Source organism: Enoplosus armatus, chromosome 10 (assembly GCF_043641665.1).
Source record: "Enoplosus armatus isolate fEnoArm2 chromosome 10, fEnoArm2.hap1, whole genome shotgun sequence".
Lineage (NCBI taxonomy): Eukaryota > Metazoa > Chordata > Actinopteri > Centrarchiformes > Enoplosidae > Enoplosus > Enoplosus armatus.
The window spans coordinates 11,878,563-11,902,121 of NC_092189.1; the positions used below are offsets into that span (position 1 = coordinate 11,878,563).

The following is a 23,559-nucleotide window of genomic DNA, read 5'->3' on the forward strand; positions in this document are numbered from 1 at the left end:
TCGTTTCCCAGTTCACATTGACCGTGATAATGGATTATGAGTTCAGGGGAGTTCTTCCACTCTTGTATGCATTTCTAATTCTGTGGTCATTCGAGTAGAGGGTGTTGATCGTTCTCTTGGTACCCTTTTTCACCAACCGGTCTATCTTTTATTAAAGCATCTCTGCCTGTGTATTTTGAGTAGAGCCCCAGCTTGTTCTGTGTGTCTCTGTCCTTGGTGCTGAACCTTGCTGTTACTCTTGAGATGTATTTTCGGCAGAAACTTACCTCTGTCTTTTATCCTTCGACATTTCAAGCGTTTTAGATTACAGTTTCACTCACAAAATAGTTTTTCTGACACCTCTTTTTCCCATTTTTCAATTAACATTCGGCTTCTGTCACATTTTTACTTTGCTGTGAGGTAAAAAAGAAGGGAGGGAAAAATCACATCAGTGAAATAGGTGAAAGTGGTTTTCTTTCATTGAGTGAGATTTCATGTTAACAAGTGTATTTCATTGATAAATTGTCCCAATTTACTGTCATTAAAGTGTTTTCCCTCCATGCTGGAAGTAGTATTTCCCCCGTTTTGTTTGAAATCCTACTGTAAAGTTGAAGTAAAAAATGTCTTTCGGAGAAGGGTGAGGTAGATTTTTGATTGTTTCATTGCAAAATATTGGAATCTATTTTTGTTTTAAAAGAGAGAGAAAGTAGTTTCTGAGCGCACTTGGAGTATTTAGCGTGCCAAAGAAAAGGACGTGATTTGTGGTCAAACATTGTTTAACATTTTGGTGAATGCTGTCAGTATAAAATACACAAGTGGATTACTTCAGGAGCAGATATAGTCGGGTTTATAAAGTATTATAACACAGAGAACAAACATCTCACTTTATTTATAGAAAAGATTAAAAACATTATAACGCCACATGTTAATACCTTATTACATTGACATTAGAGAATCAGCTGACAATACCTTATTAGTCCCTTATTAAAATGTGTCTTTTTTAAAACGTGAAGGCCAAACGACCTGATAATGTGTTGAGGAAATTTGCAGCAACTCTGCCAAACTGTTGTATTTCATTTTTACTCACGGTGTCACTATCGACCAGCTAAGGAGTCAAATGTTCAGTCTGCTTTGCACACCACCCATTATTGGGATCGACCCACCCCTGTGTTCTGTACAGCCTTCAGCACCGACGACAACTGCTTGGAAAACAGACAAATTGATCGAATAACCCATTTTTAATGCCCGAGACGACCGTGTTTTACCTTGTGTAGTACTGTGTGAGGATCATGCATAGACGGAGCGTTCTTCAAAGCTTTGGCTTTGTCCTTTTCTTTGTTGTGGTGCACTACGCACACGGAGACCTGAGCTATTCTGTTCAGGAGGAGCTCAAGCGCGGATCTGTTATTGGAAATATCGCCAAGGATCTCGGACTGGAGGTGGGCAGACTATCTGCTCGCAAAGCTCGTGTTGACATGGAGGGAAACGACAGACAATATTGCGGGATTAACCTTCGAAGCGGGGATTTATTGGTTGCTGAAAGAATAGACAGAGAGGAGCATTGTGGAGAAAAGCCTTCGTGTGTTCTTAAATTCGAGTTGCTGTTAGAGAATCCATTGGAGTTACACCGGTTGTCCCTGCAGGTGCAGGACGTGAACGACAATGCACCAATTTTCCCGAAGGATGTTATGAAGCTTGAAATTAGAGAATCAGCTGACAAGGGAGCTAAGTATCGCATTAATGCAGCACATGATGCAGATATAGGCACGAACTCCGTTGAAAGCTACATTTTGCAACAAAACCCCCACTTTGTGTTCAGTATTCAGACGACAAGTGCTGGTCGTAAATACGGTGAGTTGGTTTTAGATAAGGAGTTAGACCGAGAGGAGCAGCAGGAAATGAAATTATTGCTCACAGCTGTGGATGGTGGTTCTCCTCAGAGATCCGGGACTGTAGTTATACACGTCATAGTACTTGATGCTAATGATAACGCCCCAGTGTTTACTGAGGCCGTATATACAGCCACTTTACCGGAAAACTCCGCTATTAAAACCTCAGTTATCACTGTAAGTGCATCAGACGCAGATGAAGGTGTCAACGGAGAAGTTACGTATGAATTTAGTCGAATCTCGGATAAATCACGAAACCGTTTTTCACTAGATGAGAAGACTGGAGAAATCAGTGTATCAGGTGGCATAGATTATGAAGAGGGATCGAAATATGAAGTGTTTGTTGAGGCCAAAGATGGTTATGGCCTCTCTTCGGAAGCAAAAGTGATTATTGATATCACTGATGTGAATGACAATGCCCCGGTTATATACCTAAAATCACTGACTAACCCCATACCTGAGAACGTGTCACCTGGTACAGAGGTGGGCATCATTAACGTGCAGGACAGAGACTCTGAGACTAACAGACAGGTCCGCTGCTCCATTCAGCAAAACGTCCCCTTTAAGTTGGTTCCTTCTATTAAAAACTATTATTCTCTGGTGACCACAGGACAACTGGACCGTGAACTAGTGTCTGATTACAACGTTACAATCACTGCCACTGACGAGGGCTCTCCACCTCTGTCCTCCTCTAAAACTGTTGAGTTATCTGTAGCAGACATCAACGACAACCCGCCTGTGTTTGAGGAACAGTCCTACAGCGCATATGTGACTGAAAATAACAAACCTGGCTCCACGTTATGTTCCGTTACTGCTCGAGACCCCGACTGGAGACAAAACGGTACAGTGATTTATTCTCTGTTACCCGGTGAGGTGAACGGTGCCCCGGTGTCCTCCTATCTATCTGTTAACGGAGACACGGGGGTGATCCACGCTGTGAGGTCGTTTGATTATGAACAGTTCAGGAGTTTTAAAGTCCACGTGATGGCCAGAGACAACGGTTCTCCTCCGCTCAGCAGCAACGTGACCGTCAGTGTGTTCATATCGGACGTGAACGACAACTCTCCTCAGATACTGTACCCCGCCCCGGAGGGCAACTCCTTCATGACCGAGCTGGTCCCCAAAGCTGCACACGGAGGCTCTCTGGTGTCCAAAGTGATAGCGGTGGACTCGGACTCCGGACAGAACGCCTGGCTGTCCTATCATATAGTGAAGTCCACTGATCCGGGACTTTTCACTATCGGTCTCCACAGCGGAGAGATCCGGACACAGCGGGACATTTCTGAGTCTGACAGCATGAAACAGAACCTTATTGTGGCAGTGAAAGATAACGGACAGCCCTCTCTCTCCGCCACCTGTTCCATGTATTTACTTATTTCTGATAACTTGGCTGAGGTGCCCGAACTGAAGGATATTTCTTACGATGAGAAGAACTCCAAGCTGACCTCTTATCTGATTATAGCGCTGGTGTCTGTGTCCACGTTCTTTCTGACCTTCATCATCATCATCCTGGGTGTGAGGTTTTGTCGCAGGAGAAAGCCCAGACTGTTGTTTGATGGAGCAGTCGCCATCCCCAGCGCTTATCTCCCTCCTAATTACGCAGATGTTGACGGCACAGGAACTTTACGCAGCACTTACAATTATGACGCCTACCTGACAACAGGGTCTAGAACCAGTGACTTTAAGTTCGTGACGTCTTACAATGACAACACGCTGCCTGCTGACCAGACTCTGAGGAAGAGTCCAAGTGACTTCGCTGAGGTGTTTGGAGATGCTGATGTCTCCCCAGAGGTACGAGAACCCGAAAAAACATGATGTTATTATGTTTTCTTCCCAAGTCAACATTTTTTCCTTAACTTTCCATCCTCAACTAAAACGTTCAAAGATAAAACAGGTATTTTCTGAATGAGTATATAATATCTGTAACTTGTACTAATTAGATTCTTCTCGTCGATTTTCTTTCCCTCATGTTTGGGCCTGCAGCTTTCCCAGTAAACACGTGTTCAATAAATCTGCAAATAATGTTTCATTTGTTTCTGGCTGTACTCATTAATATGCCACAAAAACGAGGCAGTCATATGTAGTAAGTCAGAACTAACGACAGATAGAAGTTGTTTGGGCAAGAGATTCTTCCGACATTGACAAGTTCTGACAGTCAGAGGCTTCTACTCTCACTAAGTATTTGGTTGTATATCTAACTGACAATATATTCCGAGAGATCCAATTAATTAGGATTTCATCAAGCTACACTTAAGTTTCCATATTTGTTACCTTAATATTTTCTTCATCCAGTGCATTTTGAATGATCTATTCATTCATAATCAACCAAATAAGTCTCTAGAGTGTTCAAAAACCTTTGAGGTTCAGGGGGTGCCTCAAAGTTTGACCGGCTGAGTCTTTCGGCATATTGGTAGTTTTGACTTGGTACTATTGTGGTTTGTGTGACTTTTACTAGTATTGAGAGAGAACGTAGCACACTCATTCAAACATCTATCTATCTATCTATCTATCTATCTATCTATCTATCTATCTGTCTATCTGCCTGCTTGTCTTCTTTAGGCTTTGATAACGGCTATAAGCCTATAACAAACATGATTTCTTTGGATTTATCAGTATCTGTCTCTGCATCTTCATACATTGTAAGAACGTATTTTATTCACAAGGTTATGCTGTGCATAAGTCTATCAGAGGAGTCATGTGTTAGAGACATACTTTATAATGGCTGCATGATAGCATCAGGAGACTTTACATTTTAATTCATGTCAACAATATTAGCTTATTACATTCCGCAGAAAACGATATTTAATATTTCAAATTAGTGAGTGCAACTCATTCATAATTATAAAAATAACTCTTTATTTACACCCATAGCCCATGTTATGTTATTACAGTGCTTAATATGGTAAACCAGTTAATATATTCCATTTTAAGAGGCCACTTCTAATATAATACTACTACTTCTAATAATGATATTTACAATAATAATTGTACATGTACAGTCTGTCATTTCTTCATTCCACTCATGGTGTCGCTATTCACCAGTGTACGTGAAACATTTCCACTCCACCCTCTGGTGTATAGACCAATAAAGGGGTCATTTTTCAGTTTCTCTTGGTCCTAGGATGAAGCCAGAGTAACTGGAGTGCTGTCGATTTTCTTTTGACTGAACGCTATAATCCTTTTTGAATTCGTAATCTAAGCGAGGACCTTATTTCTGTAACAAACGCATTGCCGTGATGGGGCTCGAAACGGGCTGCCTCGTTTTCTTTCTAATGTTGCAAGCCGTGAATGGCGACGTGAGCTACTCCTTTCAAGAGGAACTGAAGCGCGGATCTCCTGTTGGAAATATAGCGAAGGATCTTCACCTGGACTCGAGTAAACTGTCTGCTAGGAATGCCCGTGTTGATGCCGCAGGGAATCGCAAACGTTATTGTGACATCAGTCTCAGTACTGGAGATTTGATTGTTGCCGACAGGATTGACCGAGAGGGGCTTTGTGGAGAAAAGCTGTCGTGTGTACTCAAACGCGATCTTGTACTGGAGAATCCTCTGGAATTGCATCCTTTCAGCCTTCACATTCAAGATATTAACGACAACTCTCCACAATTTAACGAAGAATTGATCAACATAGAAATTCGAGAGTCGGCAGTCAGGGGAGCTCGTTTTGTGATAGAGGAGGCGCACGATGCGGATGTAGGACAAAATTCAGTTCAGCAGTACAGCCTTAAAAAGAATGATAATTTCGTTTTGGCTGTTGATGGAAACACAATAGAGCTTGTCCTTGATAAAGAGCTTGATCGAGAAAAGCAAAAAGAGATCAATTTGCTCCTTACAGCTCTAGATGGTGGCTCTCCTCAGAGATCAGGTACAGTAGTCATTCACGTCACAGTGCTGGATGCTAATGATAACGCCCCAGTGTTTAGCCAGGCCCTTTATAAAGCCAGTCTGCCTGAAAACTCTCCTTTAGATACTGTAGTGGTCACAGTGAGCGCCACTGATGCAGACGAGGGAGTCAATGGAGATGTGACTTATGACTTTGGACATGTTTCAGAAGATGTGAAGAAAGTTTTTAGTATTGACCGTAAAAATGGCAAAATTAAAGTTAATGGTGCGATTGACTTTGAAAGTGTTACAACATATGATTTGCGCATTAAAGCAAAGGATGGTTTAGGATTATCTTCATACACAAAGGTAACCGTTGATGTCACTGATGTCAATGACAACGTACCTGTAATCTATGTGAAATCTCTGGCAAACCCAGTACCTGAGAACGTGTCACCTGGTACAGAGGTGGGCATCATTAACGTGCAGGATGCAGATTCTGATAATAACCAACAGGTCCGGTGCTCCATTCAGCAAAACGTCCCCTTTAAGTTGGTTCCTTCTATTAAAAACTATTATTCTCTGGTGACCACAGGACAACTGGACCGTGAACTAGTGTCTGATTACAACGTTACAATCACTGCCACTGACGAGGGCTCTCCACCTCTGTCCTCCTCTAAAACTGTTGAGTTATCTGTAGCAGACATCAACGACAACCCGCCTGTGTTTGAGGAACAGTCCTACAGTGCATATGTGACTGAAAATAACAAACCTGGCTCCACTTTATGTTCCGTTACTGCTCGAGACCCCGACTGGAGACAAAACGGTACAGTGATTTATTCTCTGTTACCCGGTGAGGTGAACGGTGCCCCGGTGTCCTCCTATCTATCTGTTAACGGAGACACGGGGGTGATCCACGCTGTGAGGTCGTTTGATTATGAACAGTTCAGGAGTTTTAAAGTCCACGTGATGGCCAGAGACAACGGTTCTCCTCCGCTCAGCAGCAACGTGACCGTCAGTGTGTTCATATCGGACGTGAACGACAACTCTCCTCAGATACTGTACCCCGCCCCAGAGGGCAACTCCTTCATGACCGAGCTGGTCCCCAAAGCTGCACACGGAGGCTCTCTGGTGTCCAAAGTGATAGCGGTGGACTCGGACTCCGGACAGAACGCCTGGCTGTCCTATCATATAGTGAAGTCCAGTGATCCGGGACTTTTCACTATCGGTCTCCACAGCGGAGAGATCCGGACACAGCGGGACATTTCTGAGTCTGACAGCATGAAACAGAACCTTATTGTGACAGTGAAAGATAACGGACAGCCCTCTCTCTCTGCCACCTGTTCCATGTATTTACTTATTTCTGATAACTTGGCTGAGGTGCCCGAACTGAAGGATATTTCTTATGACGAGAAGAACTCCAAGTTGACCTCTTACCTGATTATAGCGCTGGTGTCTGTGTCCACGTTCTTTCTGACCTTCATCATCATCATCCTGGGTGTGAGGTTTTGTCGCAGGAGAAAGCCCAGACTGTTGTTTGATGGAGCAGTCGCCATCCCCAGCGCTTATCTCCCTCCTAATTACGCAGATGTTGACGGCACAGGAACTTTACGCAGCACTTACAATTATGACGCCTACCTGACAACAGGGTCTAGAACCAGTGACTTTAAGTTCGTGACGTCTTACAATGACAACACGCTGCCTGCTGACCAGACTCTGAGGAAGAGTCCAAGTGACTTTGCTGAGGTGTTTGGAGATTGTGATGACTCCCCTGAGGTAGGAACAGATGTCACCTATCTTTTGGCTTCTTTTGCCTCACTTTTTCTGCCACTTTTAGACGATGTAACACCTGTATACTATGTGTTGACACTGGTCAATTTCAACAACTGTCTTTGTCTTTGGTCAATTCAGTTAAAGGTTGAAGTCATTACAAACTTCAATGCTTCGCTGTTAGTTGTTGTTCATGTGCTCTATAAATGTCAGCCAAACTTGAGTGTGATAGTTGTGGGTAGTTGAGTAGTTGAGCATGTGAAATATTGAGGCTGTGAACACTTTCTTGCGTTTGGAGGAAACCTTCCTGGTGTTTCACCCTAATCTTTTGCTACCTTTTGAAAAGTTTACTAAGCGTTTCTTATCGAGCTGTATTGCAAAAAACATTCTTTTCATCATATATATGTTTGCACTTTCTTAGTATTTCCTTTAAAACATGAGGGATTATCTTCCTCCTTTCCTTCTTTGTCTTTCTCCCTCCAGTACTTTTCTGTCCTTGGTGCTTAACTGTATATTGACCCTTCACCCTAAGGTCTTCAACTCAAAGTCAACTGTAGTATGCATATATTTCAATCTAATTGGTCAGTTTTCGTGTTAAGTCTAAGACAGGACAACAATATGGTTCAATTTATCGTTGTTTTTATTTGTTTACACAGTTCTGGTGTGTCGGCCTGTGTTTTTTGAGTAGAGCTGCATGTTGTTCTTTGTGTCTCTGTCCTTGGTGCTGAACCACGCTGTTGCTCTGCTGATGCACCTTCAGGAACAAATTACATCTCTATTGTTACTTTTTACCATTTAAAAATCTAAATATACTCCATAGTTTTCTTTGAGGGGAAAAGATTCACATCAGGTGAAATGGGAAGTATTTGTCTTGTCAGTCAGTAAACTTGTGTGTATTTAATTGCCTCCCACTATCCTACCAATGATGTCTCTTTTAATGTTCTCTATATTAGTAGTTTAGTTCATTGCCAATGCAGCAAGTAGTATAATTTTCATTTGAAGAAAAAAAAGTTATTGTTCAGAAATGGTGGGTGGGCGTATATATTTTTCTTTGACAACTGTCGCATGTTTCGCCCCGTTTCATACGGTTGCTGTTAGCATTGTTTTATTTACTTCATGTTGATATAATTATTATTGTTCTACTAATATTTAACCATGACGGCCTTCTTTAGTTTCCATGTCCAGACATCGTACGAATCCTCGACTGACATACGTTGGTAGGAAACGTTCAAAAATATTCCCCACAAAACAACCTTTGCCCTTGGCAGAGATGTCTGGGTATAAGTTGAAGAGCATACCATCAATGTAGTGAAAATATTATATTTTGTGTACCAGTTGACTCCAACAACAATATTTCTTGAAAACATGTTGCTGCGTGAATCCAGCATCTACACAGAGAAACCGACAGACAGAGAGATAGACTTCTCTGTGAACTTCTCTGTAAGATATTCAACCGCAGAATGAAAGCTACTAGACCAGGGTCACCGATGCTGGTATTTGTTCAATTTTGTAAAGTGACAGAGATTATATACAGCATTTAGCGTTGAATAATAAAGAGCCAGTATTTGGTCAGAAATAGTTTAACATAAACATTTGGGTAATGTTGTCTTCCTATTATATTACTATGTAATTCTTAAAGCGGATCAAGTTAGGAGGAGTTCTGCTTTGTAAAGTCTGATTAGACAAATAACCAGCATCTTACTTATCTTAAAAAACTGAAAAATCAGCACTTTCTGATGACACTGTTTTATACTTTATTAAAAGACATTTTAATTTGAACATTAAAAGTCAAACGACCAGATAGTAGATTACAAAACATATTGCTGTATTTCACTTGTACTCACGGTGTCACTATAGACCAGCTAAGGAGTCAAATGTTCAGCTTGCTTTGCACACCACCCATTATTGGCATCGACCCACCCCTGTGTTCTGTACAGCCTTCAACAAAGACGATAAATGCTCAAAGGCAAACACTGATCAAATAACCCATTTTTAATGCTCTAAACGACCGTGTTTTACCTTGTGTAGTACTGTGTGAGGATCATGCATAGACGGAGCGTTCTTCAAAGCTTTGGCTTTGTCCTTTTCTTTGTTGTGGTGCACTACGCACACGGAGACCTGAGCTATTCTGTTCAGGAGGAGCTCAAGCGCGGATCTGTTATTGGAAATATCGCCAAGGATCTCGGACTGGAGGTGGGCAGACTATCTGCTCGCAAAGCTCGTGTTGACATGGAGGGAAACGACAGACAATATTGCGGGATTAACCTTCGAAGCGGGGATTTATTGGTTGCTGAAAGAATAGACAGAGAGGAGCATTGTGGAGAAAAGCCTTCGTGTGTTCTTAAATTCGAGTTGCTGTTAGAGAATCCATTGGAGTTACACCGGTTGTCCCTGCAGGTGCAGGACGTGAACGACAATGCACCAATTTTCCCGAAGGATGTTATGAAGCTTGAAATTAGAGAATCAGCTGTCAAGGGAGCTAAGTATCGCATTAATGCAGCACATGATGCAGATATAGGCACGAACTCCGTTGAAAGCTACATTTTGCAACAAAACCCCCACTTTGTGTTCAGCATTCAGACGACAAGTGCTGGTCGTAAATACGGTGAGTTGGTTTTAGATAAGGAGTTAGACCGAGAGGAGCAGCAGGAAATGAAATTATTGCTCACAGCTGTGGATGGTGGTTCTCCTCAGAGATCCGGGACTGTAGTTATACAAGTCATAGTACTTGATGCTAATGATAACGCCCCAGTGTTTACTGAGGCCGTATATACAGCCACTTTACCGGAAAACTCCGCTATTAAAACCTCAGTTATCACTGTAAGTGCATCAGACGCAGATGAAGGTGTCAACGGAGAAGTTACGTATGAATTTAGTCGAATCTCGGATAAATCACGAAACCGTTTTTCACTAGATGAGAAGACTGGAGAAATCAGTGTATCAGGTGGCATAGATTATGAAGAGGGATCGAAATATGAAGTGTTTGTTGAGGCCAAAGATGGTTATGGCCTCTCTTCGGAAGCAAAAGTGATTATTGATATCACTGATGTGAATGACAATGCCCCGGTTATATACCTAAAATCACTGACTAACCCCGTACCTGAGAACGTGTCACCTGGTACAGAGGTGGGCATCATTAACGTGCAGGACAGAGACTCTGAGACTAACAGACAGGTCCGCTGCTCCATTCAGCAAAACGTCCCCTTTAAGTTGGTTCCTTCTATTAAAAACTATTATTCTCTGGTGACCACAGGACAACTGGACCGTGAACTAGTGTCTGATTACAACGTTACAATCACTGCCACTGACGAGGGCTCTCCACCTCTGTCCTCCTCTAAAACTGTTGAGTTATCTGTAGCAGACATCAACGACAACCCGCCTGTGTTTGAGGAACAGTCCTACAGCGCATATGTGACTGAAAATAACAAACCTGGCTCCACTTTATGTTCCGTTACTGCTCGAGACCCCGACTGGAGACAAAACGGTACAGTGATTTATTCTCTGTTACCCGGTGAGGTGAACGGTGCCCCGGTGTCCTCCTATCTATCTGTTAACGGAGACACGGGGGTGATCCACGCTGTGAGGTCGTTTGATTATGAACAGTTCAGGAGTTTTAAAGTCCACGTTATGGCCAGAGACAACGGTTCTCCTCCGCTCAGCAGCAACGTGACCGTCAGTGTGTTCATATCGGACGTGAACGACAACTCTCCTCAGATACTGTACCCCGCCCCGGAGGGCAACTCCTTCATGACCGAGCTGGTCCCCAAAGCTGCACACGGAGGCTCTCTGGTGTCCAAAGTGATAGCGGTGGACGCGGACTCCGGACAGAACGCCTGGCTGTCCTATCATATAGTGAAATCCACTGATCCGGGACTTTTCACTATCGGTCTCCACAGCGGAGAGATCCGGACACAGCGGGACATTTCTGAGTCTGACAGCATGAAACAGAACCTTATTGTGGCAGTGAAAGATAACGGACAGCCCTCTCTCTCCGCCACCTGTTCCATGTATTTACTTATTTCTGATAACTTGGCTGAGGTGCCCGAACTGAAGGATATTTCTTACGATGAGAAGAACTCCAAGCTGACCTCATATCTGATTATAGCGCTGGTGTCTGTGTCCACGTTCTTTCTGACCTTCATCATCATCATCCTGGGTGTGAGGTTTTGTCGCAGGAGAAAGCCCAGACTGTTGTTTGATGGAGCAGTCGCCATCCCCAGCGCTTATCTCCCTCCTAATTACGCAGATGTTGACGGCACAGGAACTTTACGCAGCACTTACAATTATGACGCCTACCTGACAACAGGGTCTAGAACCAGTGACTTTAAGTTCGTGACGTCTTACAATGACAACACGCTGCCTGCTGACCAGACTCTGAGGAAGAGTCCAAGTGACTTCGCTGAGGTGTTTGGAGATGCTGATGTCTCCCCTGAGGTACGAGAACCCGAAAAAACATGATGTTATTATGTTTTCTTCCCAAGTCAACATTTTTTCCTTAACTTTCCATCCTCAACTAAAACGTTCAAAGATAAAACAGGTATTTTCTGAATGAGTATATAATATCTGTAACTTGTACTAATTAGATTCTTCTCGTCGATTTTCTTTCCCTCATGTTTGGGCCTGCAGCTTTCCCAGTAAACACGTGTTCAATAAATCTGCAAATAATGTTTCATTTGTTTCTGGCTGTACTCATTAATATGCCACAAAAACGAGGCAGTCATATGTAGTAAGTCAGAACTAACGACAGATAGAAGTTGTTTGGGCAAGAGATTCTTCCGACATTGACAAGTTCTGACAGTCAGAGGCTTCTACTCTCACTAAGTATTTGGTTGTATATCTAACTGACAATATATTCCGAGAGATCCAATTAATTAGGATTTCATCAAGCTACACTTAAGTTTCCATATTTGTTACCTTAATATTTTCTTCATCCAGTGCATTTTGAATGATCTATTCATTCATAATCAACCAAATAAGTCTCTAGAGTGTTCAAAAACCTTTGAGGTTCAGGGGGTGCCTCAAAGTTTGACCGGCTGAGTCTTTCGGCATATTGGTAGTTTTGACTTGGTACTATTGTGGTTTGTGTGACTTTTACTAGTATTGAGAGAGAACGTAGCACACTCATTCAAACATCTATCTATCTATCTATCTGTCTATCTGTCTATCTGCCTGCTTGTCTTCTTTAGGCTTTGCTAACGTCTATAAGCCTATAACAAACATGATTTCTTTGGATTTATCAGTCTCTGTCTCTGCATCTTCATACATTGTAAGAACGTATTTTATTCACGAGGTTATGCTGTGCATAAGTCTATCAGAGGAGTCATGTGTTAGAGACATACTTTATAATGGCTGCATGATAGCATCAGGAGACTTTACGTTTTAATTCATGTCAACAATATTAGCTTATTACTTTCCGTAGAAAACGAGATTTAATATTTCAAATTAGTGAGTGCAACTCATTCATAATTATAAAAATAACTCTTTATTTACACCCATAGCCCATGTTATGTTATTACAGTGCTTAATATGGTAAACCAGTTAATATATTCCATTTTAAGAGGCCACTTCTAATATAATACTACTACTTCTAATAATGATATTTACAATAATAATTGTACATGTACAGTCTGTCATTTCTTCATTCCACTCATGGTGTCGCTATTCACCAGTGTACGTGAAACATTTCCACTCCACCCTCTGGTGTATAGACCAATAAAGGGGTCATTTTTCAGTTTCTCTTGGTCCTAGGATGAAGCCAGAGTAACTGGAGTGCTGTCGATTTTCTTTTGACTGAACGCTATAATCCTTTTTGAATTCGTAATCTAAGCGAGGACCTTATTTCTGTAACAAACGCATTGCCGTGATGGGGCTCGAAACGGGCTGCCTCGTTTTCTTTCTAATGTTGCAAGCCGTGAATGGCGACGTGAGCTACTCCTTTCAAGAGGAACTGAAGCGCGGATCTCCTGTTGGAAATATAGCGAAGGATCTTCACCTGGACTCGAGTAAACTGTCTGCTAGGAATGCCCGTGTTGATGCCGCAGGGAATCGAAAACGTTATTGTGACATCAGTCTCAGTACTGGAGATTTGATTGTTGCCGACAGGATTGACCGAGAGGGGCTTTGTGGAGAAAAGCTGTCGTGTGTACTCAAACGCGATCTTGTACTGGAGAATCCTCTGGAATTGCATCCTTTCAGCCTTCACATTCAAGATATTAACGACAACTCTCCACAATTTAACGAAGAATTGATCAACATAGAAATTCAAGAGTCGGCAGTCAGGGGAGCTCGTTTTGTGATAGAGGAGGCGCACGATGCGGATGTAGGACAAAATTCAGTTCAGCAGTACAGCCTTAAAAAGAATGATAATTTCGTTTTGGCTGTTGATGGAAACACAATAGAGCTTGTCCTTGATAAAGAGCTTGATCGAGAAAAGCAAAAAGAGATCAATTTGCTCCTTACAGCTCTAGATGGTGGCTCTCCTCAGAGATCAGGTACAGTAGTCATTCACGTCACAGTGCTGGATGCTAATGATAACGCCCCAGTGTTTAGCCAGGCCCTTTATAAAGCCAGTCTGCCTGAAAACTCTCCTTTAGATACTGTAGTGGTCACAGTGAGCGCCACTGATGCAGACGAGGGAGTCAATGGAGATGTGACTTATGACTTTGGACATGTTTCAGAAGATGTGAAGAAAGTTTTTAGTATTGACCGTAAAAATGGCAAAATTAAAGTTAATGGTGCGATTGACTTTGAAAGTGTTACAACATATGATTTGCGCATTAAAGCAAAGGATGGTTTAGGATTATCTTCATACACAAAGGTAACCGTTGATGTCACCGATGTCAATGACAACGTACCTGTAATCTATGTGAAATCTCTGGCAAACCCAGTACCTGAGAACGTGTCACCTGGTACAGAGGTGGGCATCATTAACGTGCAGGATGCAGATTCTGATAATAACCAACAGGTCCGCTGCTCCATTCAGCAAAACGTCCCCTTTAAGTTGGTTCCTTCTATTAAAAACTATTATTCTCTGGTGACCACAGGACAACTGGACCGTGAACTAGTGTCTGATTACAACGTTACAATCACTGCCACTGACGAGGGCTCTCCACCTCTGTCCTCCTCTAAAACTGTTGAGTTATCTGTAGCAGACATCAACGACAACCCGCCTGTGTTTGAGGAACAGTCCTACAGCGCATATGTGACTGAAAATAACAAACCTGGCTCCACTTTATGTTCCGTTACTGCTCGAGACCCCGACTGGAGACAAAACGGTACAGTGATTTATTCTCTGTTACCCGGTGAGGTGAACGGTGCCCCGGTGTCCTCCTATCTATCTGTTAACGGAGACACGGGGGTGATCCACGCTGTGAGGTCGTTTGATTATGAACAGTTCAGGAGTTTTAAAGTCCACGTGGTGGCCAGAGACAACGGTTCTCCTCCGCTCAGCAGCAACGTGACCGTCAGTGTGTTCATATCGGACGTGAACGACAACTCTCCTCAGATACTGTACCCCGCCCCGGAGGGCAACTCCTTCATGACCGAGCTGGTCCCCAAAGCTGCACACGGAGGCTCTCTGGTGTCCAAAGTGATAGCGGTGGACTCGGACTCCGGACAGAACGCCTGGCTGTCCTATCAAATAGTGAAATCCACTGATCCGGGACTTTTCACTATCGGTCTCCACAGCGGAGAGATCCGGACACAGCGGGACATTTCTGAGTCTGACAGCATGAAACAGAACCTTATTGTGGCAGTGAAAGATAACGGACAGCCCTCTCTCTCTGCCACCTGTTCCATGTATTTACTTATTTCGGATAACTTGGCTGAGGTGCCCGAACTGAAGGATATTTCTTATGACGAGAAGAACTCCAAGCTGACCTCATATCTGATTATAGCGCTGGTGTCTGTGTCCACGTTCTTTCTGACCTTCATCATCATCATCCTGGGTGTGAGGTTTTGTCGCAGGAGAAAGCCCAGACTGTTGTTTGATGGAGCAGTCGCCATCCCCAGCGCTTATCTCCCTCCTAATTACGCAGATGTTGACGGCACAGGAACTTTACGCAGCACTTACAATTATGACGCCTACCTGACAACAGGGTCTAGAACCAGTGACTTTAAGTTCGTGACGTCTTACAATGACAACACGCTGCCTGCTGACCAGACGCTGAGGAAGAGTCCAAGTGACTTTGCTGAGGTTTTTGGAGAATTGGAGGATTCCTCCCAGGTATGAATAGCATATTTTGCATCGAATTTTATTCATAAAGTTTAATCAAGTTAATCACGTTTCTCTTAAACGTTTCACTTTTTATTCATACACATAATATCCCACCAACCTTTCTTGAATGGAGGTCTTCCCTGTCCATAATACTGTGCATCATTTCTTCTTTATGGTCTTTCTGTTTTAATAAAATGTTGTATGATTTTTAAACTGTTTTTGAACTTCCTTCCCTAACTTCCCCTTTTAATTTCTAAAAATGCTTTAACCGTTTTTCTCATTATCTGATTCTGTATATGGTTTGAAATGAGTAGTAGTAGTAGTTCATACCTAATGTTGTCTTTTACAATGCATGTTCCAATCTATCAACACAGTTGCTTGCTAATATCATAAATGTCTCACAACTGCAGTTTGTTATCATCATGCTTTTGTCATTATTAATGATTCATTGTCACCTACTGGCTTGCTCTGTGCAGTCACCATACATGCTTTCTTCAAATCTTGAGCAAGATGTTACATGAGGCTCATTGGTACTGGAAAAAGTCATGGCATGTTATATTTGAGTACGTTTCTGGTGTTTGCAGGTTATTTAAGTGAATCAGGGAGTTCTGGATATGATGTTTGTGTCCCTCGCTGTGGGGTAATGCTCCATTCATCCAATTAATTGCCATTAACTTCCATGGATATTATGCATTGTTCTTTGAGTAATTTTCTCCTACGATTCTTTACCTTTTTTGTGTTTTGAAGCTTCTGTATGAGCCAAGCACTTTGTTGGGGCTGATCAGTCCTCATGCATCTCTTGTTGTGGATGTTGTTTGGCCTGCATAAAAGATGACGTAGTGACATTCCTTTTTAAAGGCACCGCTTCTTGTCTTGTTGTTTGTGCGTAGTCTTTATTTTTTATTACAAATCCAACTGTCTGTACTGCCTTGAAATCTTGACAGAAACAAATGCTTTAATAGCAATACAGAAATAATATCTTTTTCAATAATCAGCTTGATGGGAACATACAGTGTGCAGTGTAACTGAGTCTTTGTAATCGTCTTCAATATATAGGCTGTCACTAATAAATGCCTCTTCACCATATGCGGGATAGTATGATTAAATCACTGCAGTAATTGGAAAACACTATAACGTGTAGGTTGGCAGTGATTTGTAACTTTGTAGTTGTATGGTGGTTATAGAGTAGTTTTTAGAGTAGTCTGTCCCCTCAGCAAGTTTTCTGACTTTTGTTTTTGCGTTGAGTTTCCCCCTCAGCGTTAGCAGTTCTTTGTCAAAAGATACAGTGGTAATCGAGGTTGTTTCATAGTTGAAATTTAAACAAATGTTATGTTTATATAGTTAATGCAAGTCACCTACTCTTATTGGAACTTGAATAATTAAACTTTTGTCAACACAAGTTGCAGCTGAGTGTAGGATGTCGGGCCAAGTGGAGGCGCAAAAACAGGTCAGATTCACTGGAAGTTACAAACTTGATGTCCATTTCTACAGCCTACAGACATGGGTTTAGTTCACATACATTTAAGTTGTGATGTAGTCAAACAAAGTCTTTATTACAATACATGACATTAAACTACTGCTGTATCTTTACTACCACCAGTGAAAAGAAGCAAAACAGAAATCAGATAATCTCACTTCTATGTGGTGATACTATCTTAATCCTACTGGAGACATAGTTATCATAATACCAAACCTGTAAAACCCTGTGATATGATGACAGAGGTGATTAACATGTGGTGTGATTTCACTATGAATTACAAACATGCACATGGATGGTTTTGATATAGGACCAGCAGCTCTCTGCAGTCATGTCTGTGCTGCTGTACATTTAGACTGCAAGTTTACTTTAAAGAAAGTACATGCACAGTTATACATCTCCATGTTTCTGTGGCAGAATGTCAACTCAACCAAATTCTGAGCAAAACAAAAACAGTTGAAAGTCCCAGGTTCCACACCTTCTAACGTACACATCATGGATATGGTCACTACAGCCTTTCTATTTTATGTATTGCAGACCACATACAGTGAAGATGGACTGGAACCTGGTCTACTACTTGCAGAAAGGTCCCTCTGACAAAATAACTAAAATTAAAATCAACACCCTCTTTTAGAGGATTATCAGATGATTACTATCTATTTACAGCTGGGATGCAGTTACAAATGAATGGAATGATACTAATTTCAATTTCCGTTCATCTGATACAGACTCCTATCCATATTAATTGTTCTTCAATACTTTATTTTTTCATGAAAATGTATGTGATATATGTCCTCTGGCTCCGACAATTTAGAGACAACCTGAACTCATTGACAAGACTTGTGTTGTTGGTAGCTTGCATACATAGTTATGTTAAAAAAAGTGTGGCTTGAAAAAGTGTATGCTGTCTTCAGACCTTGATGTGAGTCTGTCTTTGATGCATTGATGTAGTACTTGTTGCAACTTGTCTCCTCATTTGGACAGATTGTCGGTGACTGCTTTAGTTGCAAGTGTTGTAATCACCGAAGTTAATTTACCTTCTGTTTTATTTAGAGGAATAGTGGACAAGGTTATGTAGGCTACAACCGATGCAGTGTTCCTTTTGATTTTTGTAGTCAGTGTTATTGTTTAACCTGACTCACGGTGTCGCTATACACCAGCCTTAAAATGGTTTATATGTCCTTTGTGGACAGACGTTCTTGTACGCCCATTGTGTGGACTAGATATAGGCACAATCACGCTGAATTGCTGTTGCTATTCGTGTTATGTGGTTGAACTGTGTTTGTTGCGTCGATTGTTTAACGTCTTCGGAACTCATCCTTGATGATGGATTCAAATATTATCGCATTTCAGCCGCGCTGCTTCTGTTTCCTCCTCCTTTTCTTGCACGCCGCATATGGAGACATGAGCTATTCTTTTCCTGAGGAGATGAAACGAGGATCAGTTATTGGAAATATCGCCAAGGATCTCGGGCTGGGGACCGGCGCGCTGTCCAACAGAAGAGCCCGTATTGACATCGATGGGACCGATAAACGTTACTGTGACATAAACCTGAATAACGGAGAACTGGTTGTTGCCGACAGGATTGACCGAGAGGGGCTTTGTGGAGAAAAGGCTTCGTGCATCCTAAAACACGAGCTCGTGCTGGAGAATCCTCTCGAGCTCCATCGGATTAGTCTTCACATTCAAGATGTTAATGATAACTCTCCACAATTTAAGGAAGAATTGATCAACATAGAAATTCAAGAGTCGGCAGACAGGGGAGCTCGTTTTGTGATAGAGGAGGCGCACGATGCGGATGTAGGACAAAATTCAGTTCAGCAGTACAGCCTTAAAAAGAATGATAATTTCGTTTTGGCTGTTGATGGAAACACAATAGAGCTTGTCCTTGATAAAGAGCTTGATCGAGAAAAGCAAAAAGAGATCAATTTGCTCCTTACAGCTCTAGATGGTGGCTCTCCTCAGAGATCAGGTACAGTAGTCATTCACGTCACAGTGCTGGATGCTAATGATAACGCCCCAGTGTTTAGCCAGGCCCTTTATAAAGCCAGTCTGCCTGAAAACTCTCCTTTAGATACTGTAGTGGTCACAGTGAGCGCCACTGATGCAGACGAGGGAGTCAATGGAGATGTGACTTATGAATTTGGACATATTACAGAAGATGTGAAGAAGATATTTAGTATTGACCGTAAAGTAGGTGAGATACGTGTAATTGGCACAGTTGACTATGAAACAACCACATCCTTTGAAATACGCGTTAAAGCAAAAGATGGGCTAGGGCTTTCATCTTATGCTAAGGTAATAATTTCTATCACTGATGTGAATGACAACGCACCTGTAGTCAATTTGAAATCACTGACGAGTCCCATAGCAGAAGACACCCCACCTGGTACAGAGGTGGGCATCATTAACGTGCAGGACAGAGACTCTGAACGCAACAGACAGGTCCGCTGCTCCATTCAGCAAAACGTCCCCTTTAAGTTGGTCCCTTCCATAAAAAACTATTATTCTCTGGTGACCACAGGACAACTGGACCGTGAACTAGTGTCTGATTACAACGTTACAATCACTGCCACTGACGAGGGCTCTCCACCTCTGTCCTCCTCTAAAACTGTTGAGTTATCTGTAGCAGACATCAACGACAACCCGCCTGTGTTTGAGGAACAGTCCTACAGCGCATATGTGACTGAAAATAACAAACCTGGCTCCACTTTATGTTCCGTTACTGCTCGAGACCCCGACTGGAGACAAAACGGTACAGTGATTTATTCTCTGTTACCCGGTGAGGTGAACGGTGCCCCGGTGTCCTCCTATCTATCTGTTAACGGAGACACGGGGGTGATCCACGCTGTGAGGTCGTTTGATTATGAACAGTTCAGGAGTTTCAAAGTCCACGTGATGGCCAGAGACAACGGTTCTCCTCCGCTCAGCAGCAACGTGACCGTCAGTGTGTTCATATCGGACGTGAACGACAACTCTCCTCAGATACTGTACCCCGCCCCGGAGGGCAACTCCTTCATGACCGAGCTGGTCCCCAAAGCTGCACACGGAGGCTCTCTGGTGTCCAAAGTGATAGCGGTGGACGCGGACTCCGGACAGAACGCCTGGCTGTCCTATCATATAGTGAAATCCACTGATCCGGGACTTTTCACTATCGGTCTCCACAGCGGAGAGATCCGGACACAGCGGGACATTTCTGAGTCTGACAGCATGAAACAGAACCTTATTGTGGCAGTGAAAGATAACGGACAGCCCTCTCTCTCTGCCACCTGTTCCATGTATTTACTTATTTCTGATAACTTGGCTGAGGTGCCAGAACTGAAGGATATTTCTTACGATGAGAAAAACTCCAAGCTGACCTCGTACCTGATTATAGCGCTGGTGTCTGTGTCCACATTCTTTCTGACCTTCATCATCATCATCCTGGGTGTGAGGTTTTGTCGCAGGAGAAAGCCCAGACTGTTGTTTGATGGAGCAGTCGCCATCCCCAGCGCTTATCTCCCTCCTAATTACGCAGATGTTGACGGCACAGGAACTTTACGCAGCACTTACAATTATGACGCCTACCTGACAACAGGGTCTAGAACCAGTGACTTTAAGTTCGTGACGTCTTACAACGACAACACGCTGCCTGCTGACCAGACTCTGAGGAAGAGTCCAAGTGACTTTGCTGAGGCGTTTGGAGAATTGGAAGAGTGGCCAGAGGTATGAATACACATGGCATCAATTTCGTCAAAAGTTTTAAAAACAATCAATTTAAACATATTTTCCCTTAACCCTTGTGTGGTGTTAGTATTTTTGTTACTCAGCCAGTGTTCATGGGTCTGGTGGACCCACTAGAGTTTTGGGTTTTCAAAACAACACAATCAAACAATTTTATGTTAAAATACTCAACAGATGTTTACTTCATCCCAATTACAAGTCATATGAACAGCAAACATGGTTAATATTTGCCCTTTACCTTTGTTAGATCACATTTATGAATTAATGTGCAACTCGTTTTTTTTAATAAAATGTAATAAAAAAAGAAAATCAGTTATAATCAAGTGGAGTGAGTGGAAAAAAACACATTTACAAATGAAGCAAGATGTTTCACAACTATTGATTTTTATTCATTTGAACTTCATTAGACATATAACTCATTCAGGTCAGTTTACATAACACAAGTTGAACACATACAGTAACAATATCAGTCTCAACACATCAGGGATTCTGTGGATTCCCCTTTGGACCTGAAAACTCCAGCAAGGATAAGAATCCCAAAGTAGGCATGTAAATCAGTTTGGTCCATCTCCTTCCACCTCTCTTCAAAAACACGCCTTCCTTCAAGATTAGTGCAATCCAGAATAATTTTCTGGATGGAATCTGGGATGAAAAGCTCAAATGAAGACTTGATGTCCTGCACACGAGTAACTGTCAGCCGTGTTGGCCCTGGTTGCATCCTTATCACATTAGCAGCTCTGCGGGGTGGCTCATTTCTTGGGCAAGAAGACCATTCAATTTCTTCACTTGCTATCTGGTGGGCTTGTTCTGGTCCTGGAGCTGGCTGCTGACGGGCTGGTCCCGGAGCTGGCTGCTGACGGGCTACTCGTCTTCGTTTTGGTACTAATTGGTGCTCAACCTCATCCTCTTCTTCAAAGTCACTGTCAGACTCTGAATTTTCAGAAATGTGATCTTCACATTCTGAAACCTCTTCCTCGACATCATCATCAGAAGCTTCTCTCTCTTCCAAAATCAATTGCAAGGCCCTCTCAGCAGATAATCTTTTGGTCATCTTGATCAGTTGTGATAAGGAACCACACTGGCAAAGCCATATTTATAGTGTTACGCCCCTAATTTGCAGGTGGGATAGGGTATGAGAAAATAAAGTTTGGTTCCCGCAAGAGAGAGGGTAAAATGTGCGGGAATGTAAGAGCAGACGGTGTTGGTAGTTGAATTTTCAATAATGTTGCAACTTTGTGCGGGAGCGGGAGGGGCAGAAACAAAACACACACACACACACTATCAGTATCAGTTTGCAGGTGGGATAGAGTATGAGAAAATAAAGTTTGGTTCCCGCAAGAGAGAGGGTAAAATGTGCGGGAATGTAAGAGCAGACAATGTTGGGAGTTGAATTTTCAATAATGTTGCAACTTTGTGCGGGAGCACGAGGGGCAGAAAACACTATCAGTAGCCCCAGAAAGAAGGAAGACAGAGTGAAGGTACACAGGACCTACACTTTCCACACTTTTATTAGCCCCGGGTCCAGTGGACCCAAACACCCTGTATGTAATATAAATGCGTAGGGTGGGTGTACAGTATGCGGTCATTGAAAACGTGTTTTGATTTATGTTCTTCACAGAAAATGAGCCAAAGCCAATGAATTTCAGGTTGAAAAAATAATTAATTGTTTCATTTTTCTTTTGATAAAAACTGAAAACGGGTCCCACAGACCCGAACACCATACAAGGGTTAAAAGATTTAATTTTGAATGATTACCGTGTCTAATAGTCAGATAATTTCCAGACTCAAAGTACTGTTTAGACTCCCACTTCATGGGTAATAATCAGTTGTCCCTTTGTGGCCATGTTTCTTTCTGTCCTTTTCAGGTTGTCTGTGTGAATCAGTTGTTGCAAATGGTTTCATTTTCATACTGTCAACATGTGACATTAGGCTTATTAGGTACAGTCATGTTTAGTTTTAGTTTTAGATGTTACATGAGGTTTTTCAGTTTCAATCTTGTTACATAAGATCACATTCCTAGTCTCGGAAATGTCATGTTTGTATTTTGCAAGTCAGCAGAATAACGTGTCTTCTATTAAATTAACTTTATATTTGAACTTTATTGATATTATGCGCTTGAGTTCATTCTCCTTGTTTTTTAAATCGACTGCAGTCTGCTTTCTTTTTGTCACTTTGCTTGGACTGATTATGTTATTGGTTTTTGCTCAGCATAAAGTAAGTTTATTGTTTATGTGAAGTTGTGACCTAGTGACATTTATACTTTTAAGGAGACTGTGCTGTCATCAAAACCTTGGTATTCACTTTTGTACGAGTATAATTTCATAATCTTCAATCATACCATCTGAAAACATTTGAATAAATTTGCAGGCATTGCTTGAATCAAAGTATTCCTCAGGTATTACTAAAGTTAACCTCTATACCACTGATCTGCTGGAGCATAAAGGCTGCAACTTGATTGAGTTTCAGTGATGACCTGCGACAGTTTTTCTTTGTGCCATTTACATTTTCCAAGTGTCCTTCATCTTCCATACAATCAGGTCATCGTTGTTGCAAAGAAAATGTATTCTTTCTGTCATTTTCAGTCTGTGACTTATTTGCAAAAAGTTCCTGGCAGCCACATTTCTCTATGTGTCTGTCTGAAAACAGACAGAAAACATCTAACTTGTCATGCATTTATGTCTTCTC

General features: G+C 42.2%; 4 protein-coding genes across 4 annotated transcripts; all 4 read left to right on the forward strand.

Annotated features, from left to right (window-relative positions):
• Positions 1 to 1,268: 1,268 nt before the first annotated feature.
• Positions 1,269 to 3,683, forward strand: LOC139291764 (protocadherin beta-15-like). Its single transcript, XM_070913867.1, has one exon. The coding sequence runs from the start codon at positions 1,269 to 1,271 to the stop codon at positions 3,681 to 3,683; it is 2,415 nt and encodes an 804-aa protein (XP_070769968.1).
• A 1,421-nt stretch (positions 3,684 to 5,104) lies between these two features.
• Positions 5,105 to 7,966, forward strand: LOC139291765 (protocadherin gamma-A11-like). Its single transcript, XM_070913868.1, has 2 exons — positions 5,105 to 7,465; positions 7,943 to 7,966. The coding sequence occupies exons 1-2, from the start codon at positions 5,105 to 5,107 to the stop codon at positions 7,964 to 7,966; spliced, it is 2,385 nt and encodes a 794-aa protein (XP_070769969.1).
• A 1,536-nt stretch (positions 7,967 to 9,502) lies between these two features.
• On the forward strand, positions 9,503 to 15,689 carry LOC139291767 (protocadherin beta-15-like). Its single transcript, XM_070913871.1, has 3 exons — positions 9,503 to 11,893; positions 13,287 to 13,461; positions 14,347 to 15,689. Exons 1-3 carry the CDS (start codon positions 9,503 to 9,505, stop codon positions 15,687 to 15,689), a joined length of 3,909 nt encoding a protein of 1,302 aa, XP_070769972.1.
• A 2,785-nt stretch (positions 15,690 to 18,474) lies between these two features.
• Positions 18,475 to 20,862, forward strand: LOC139291768 (protocadherin beta-15-like). The gene has a single exon (XM_070913872.1). It carries the CDS (start codon positions 18,475 to 18,477, stop codon positions 20,860 to 20,862), a length of 2,388 nt encoding a protein of 795 aa, XP_070769973.1.
• The last annotated feature ends 2,697 nt before the right edge of the window (positions 20,863 to 23,559 follow it).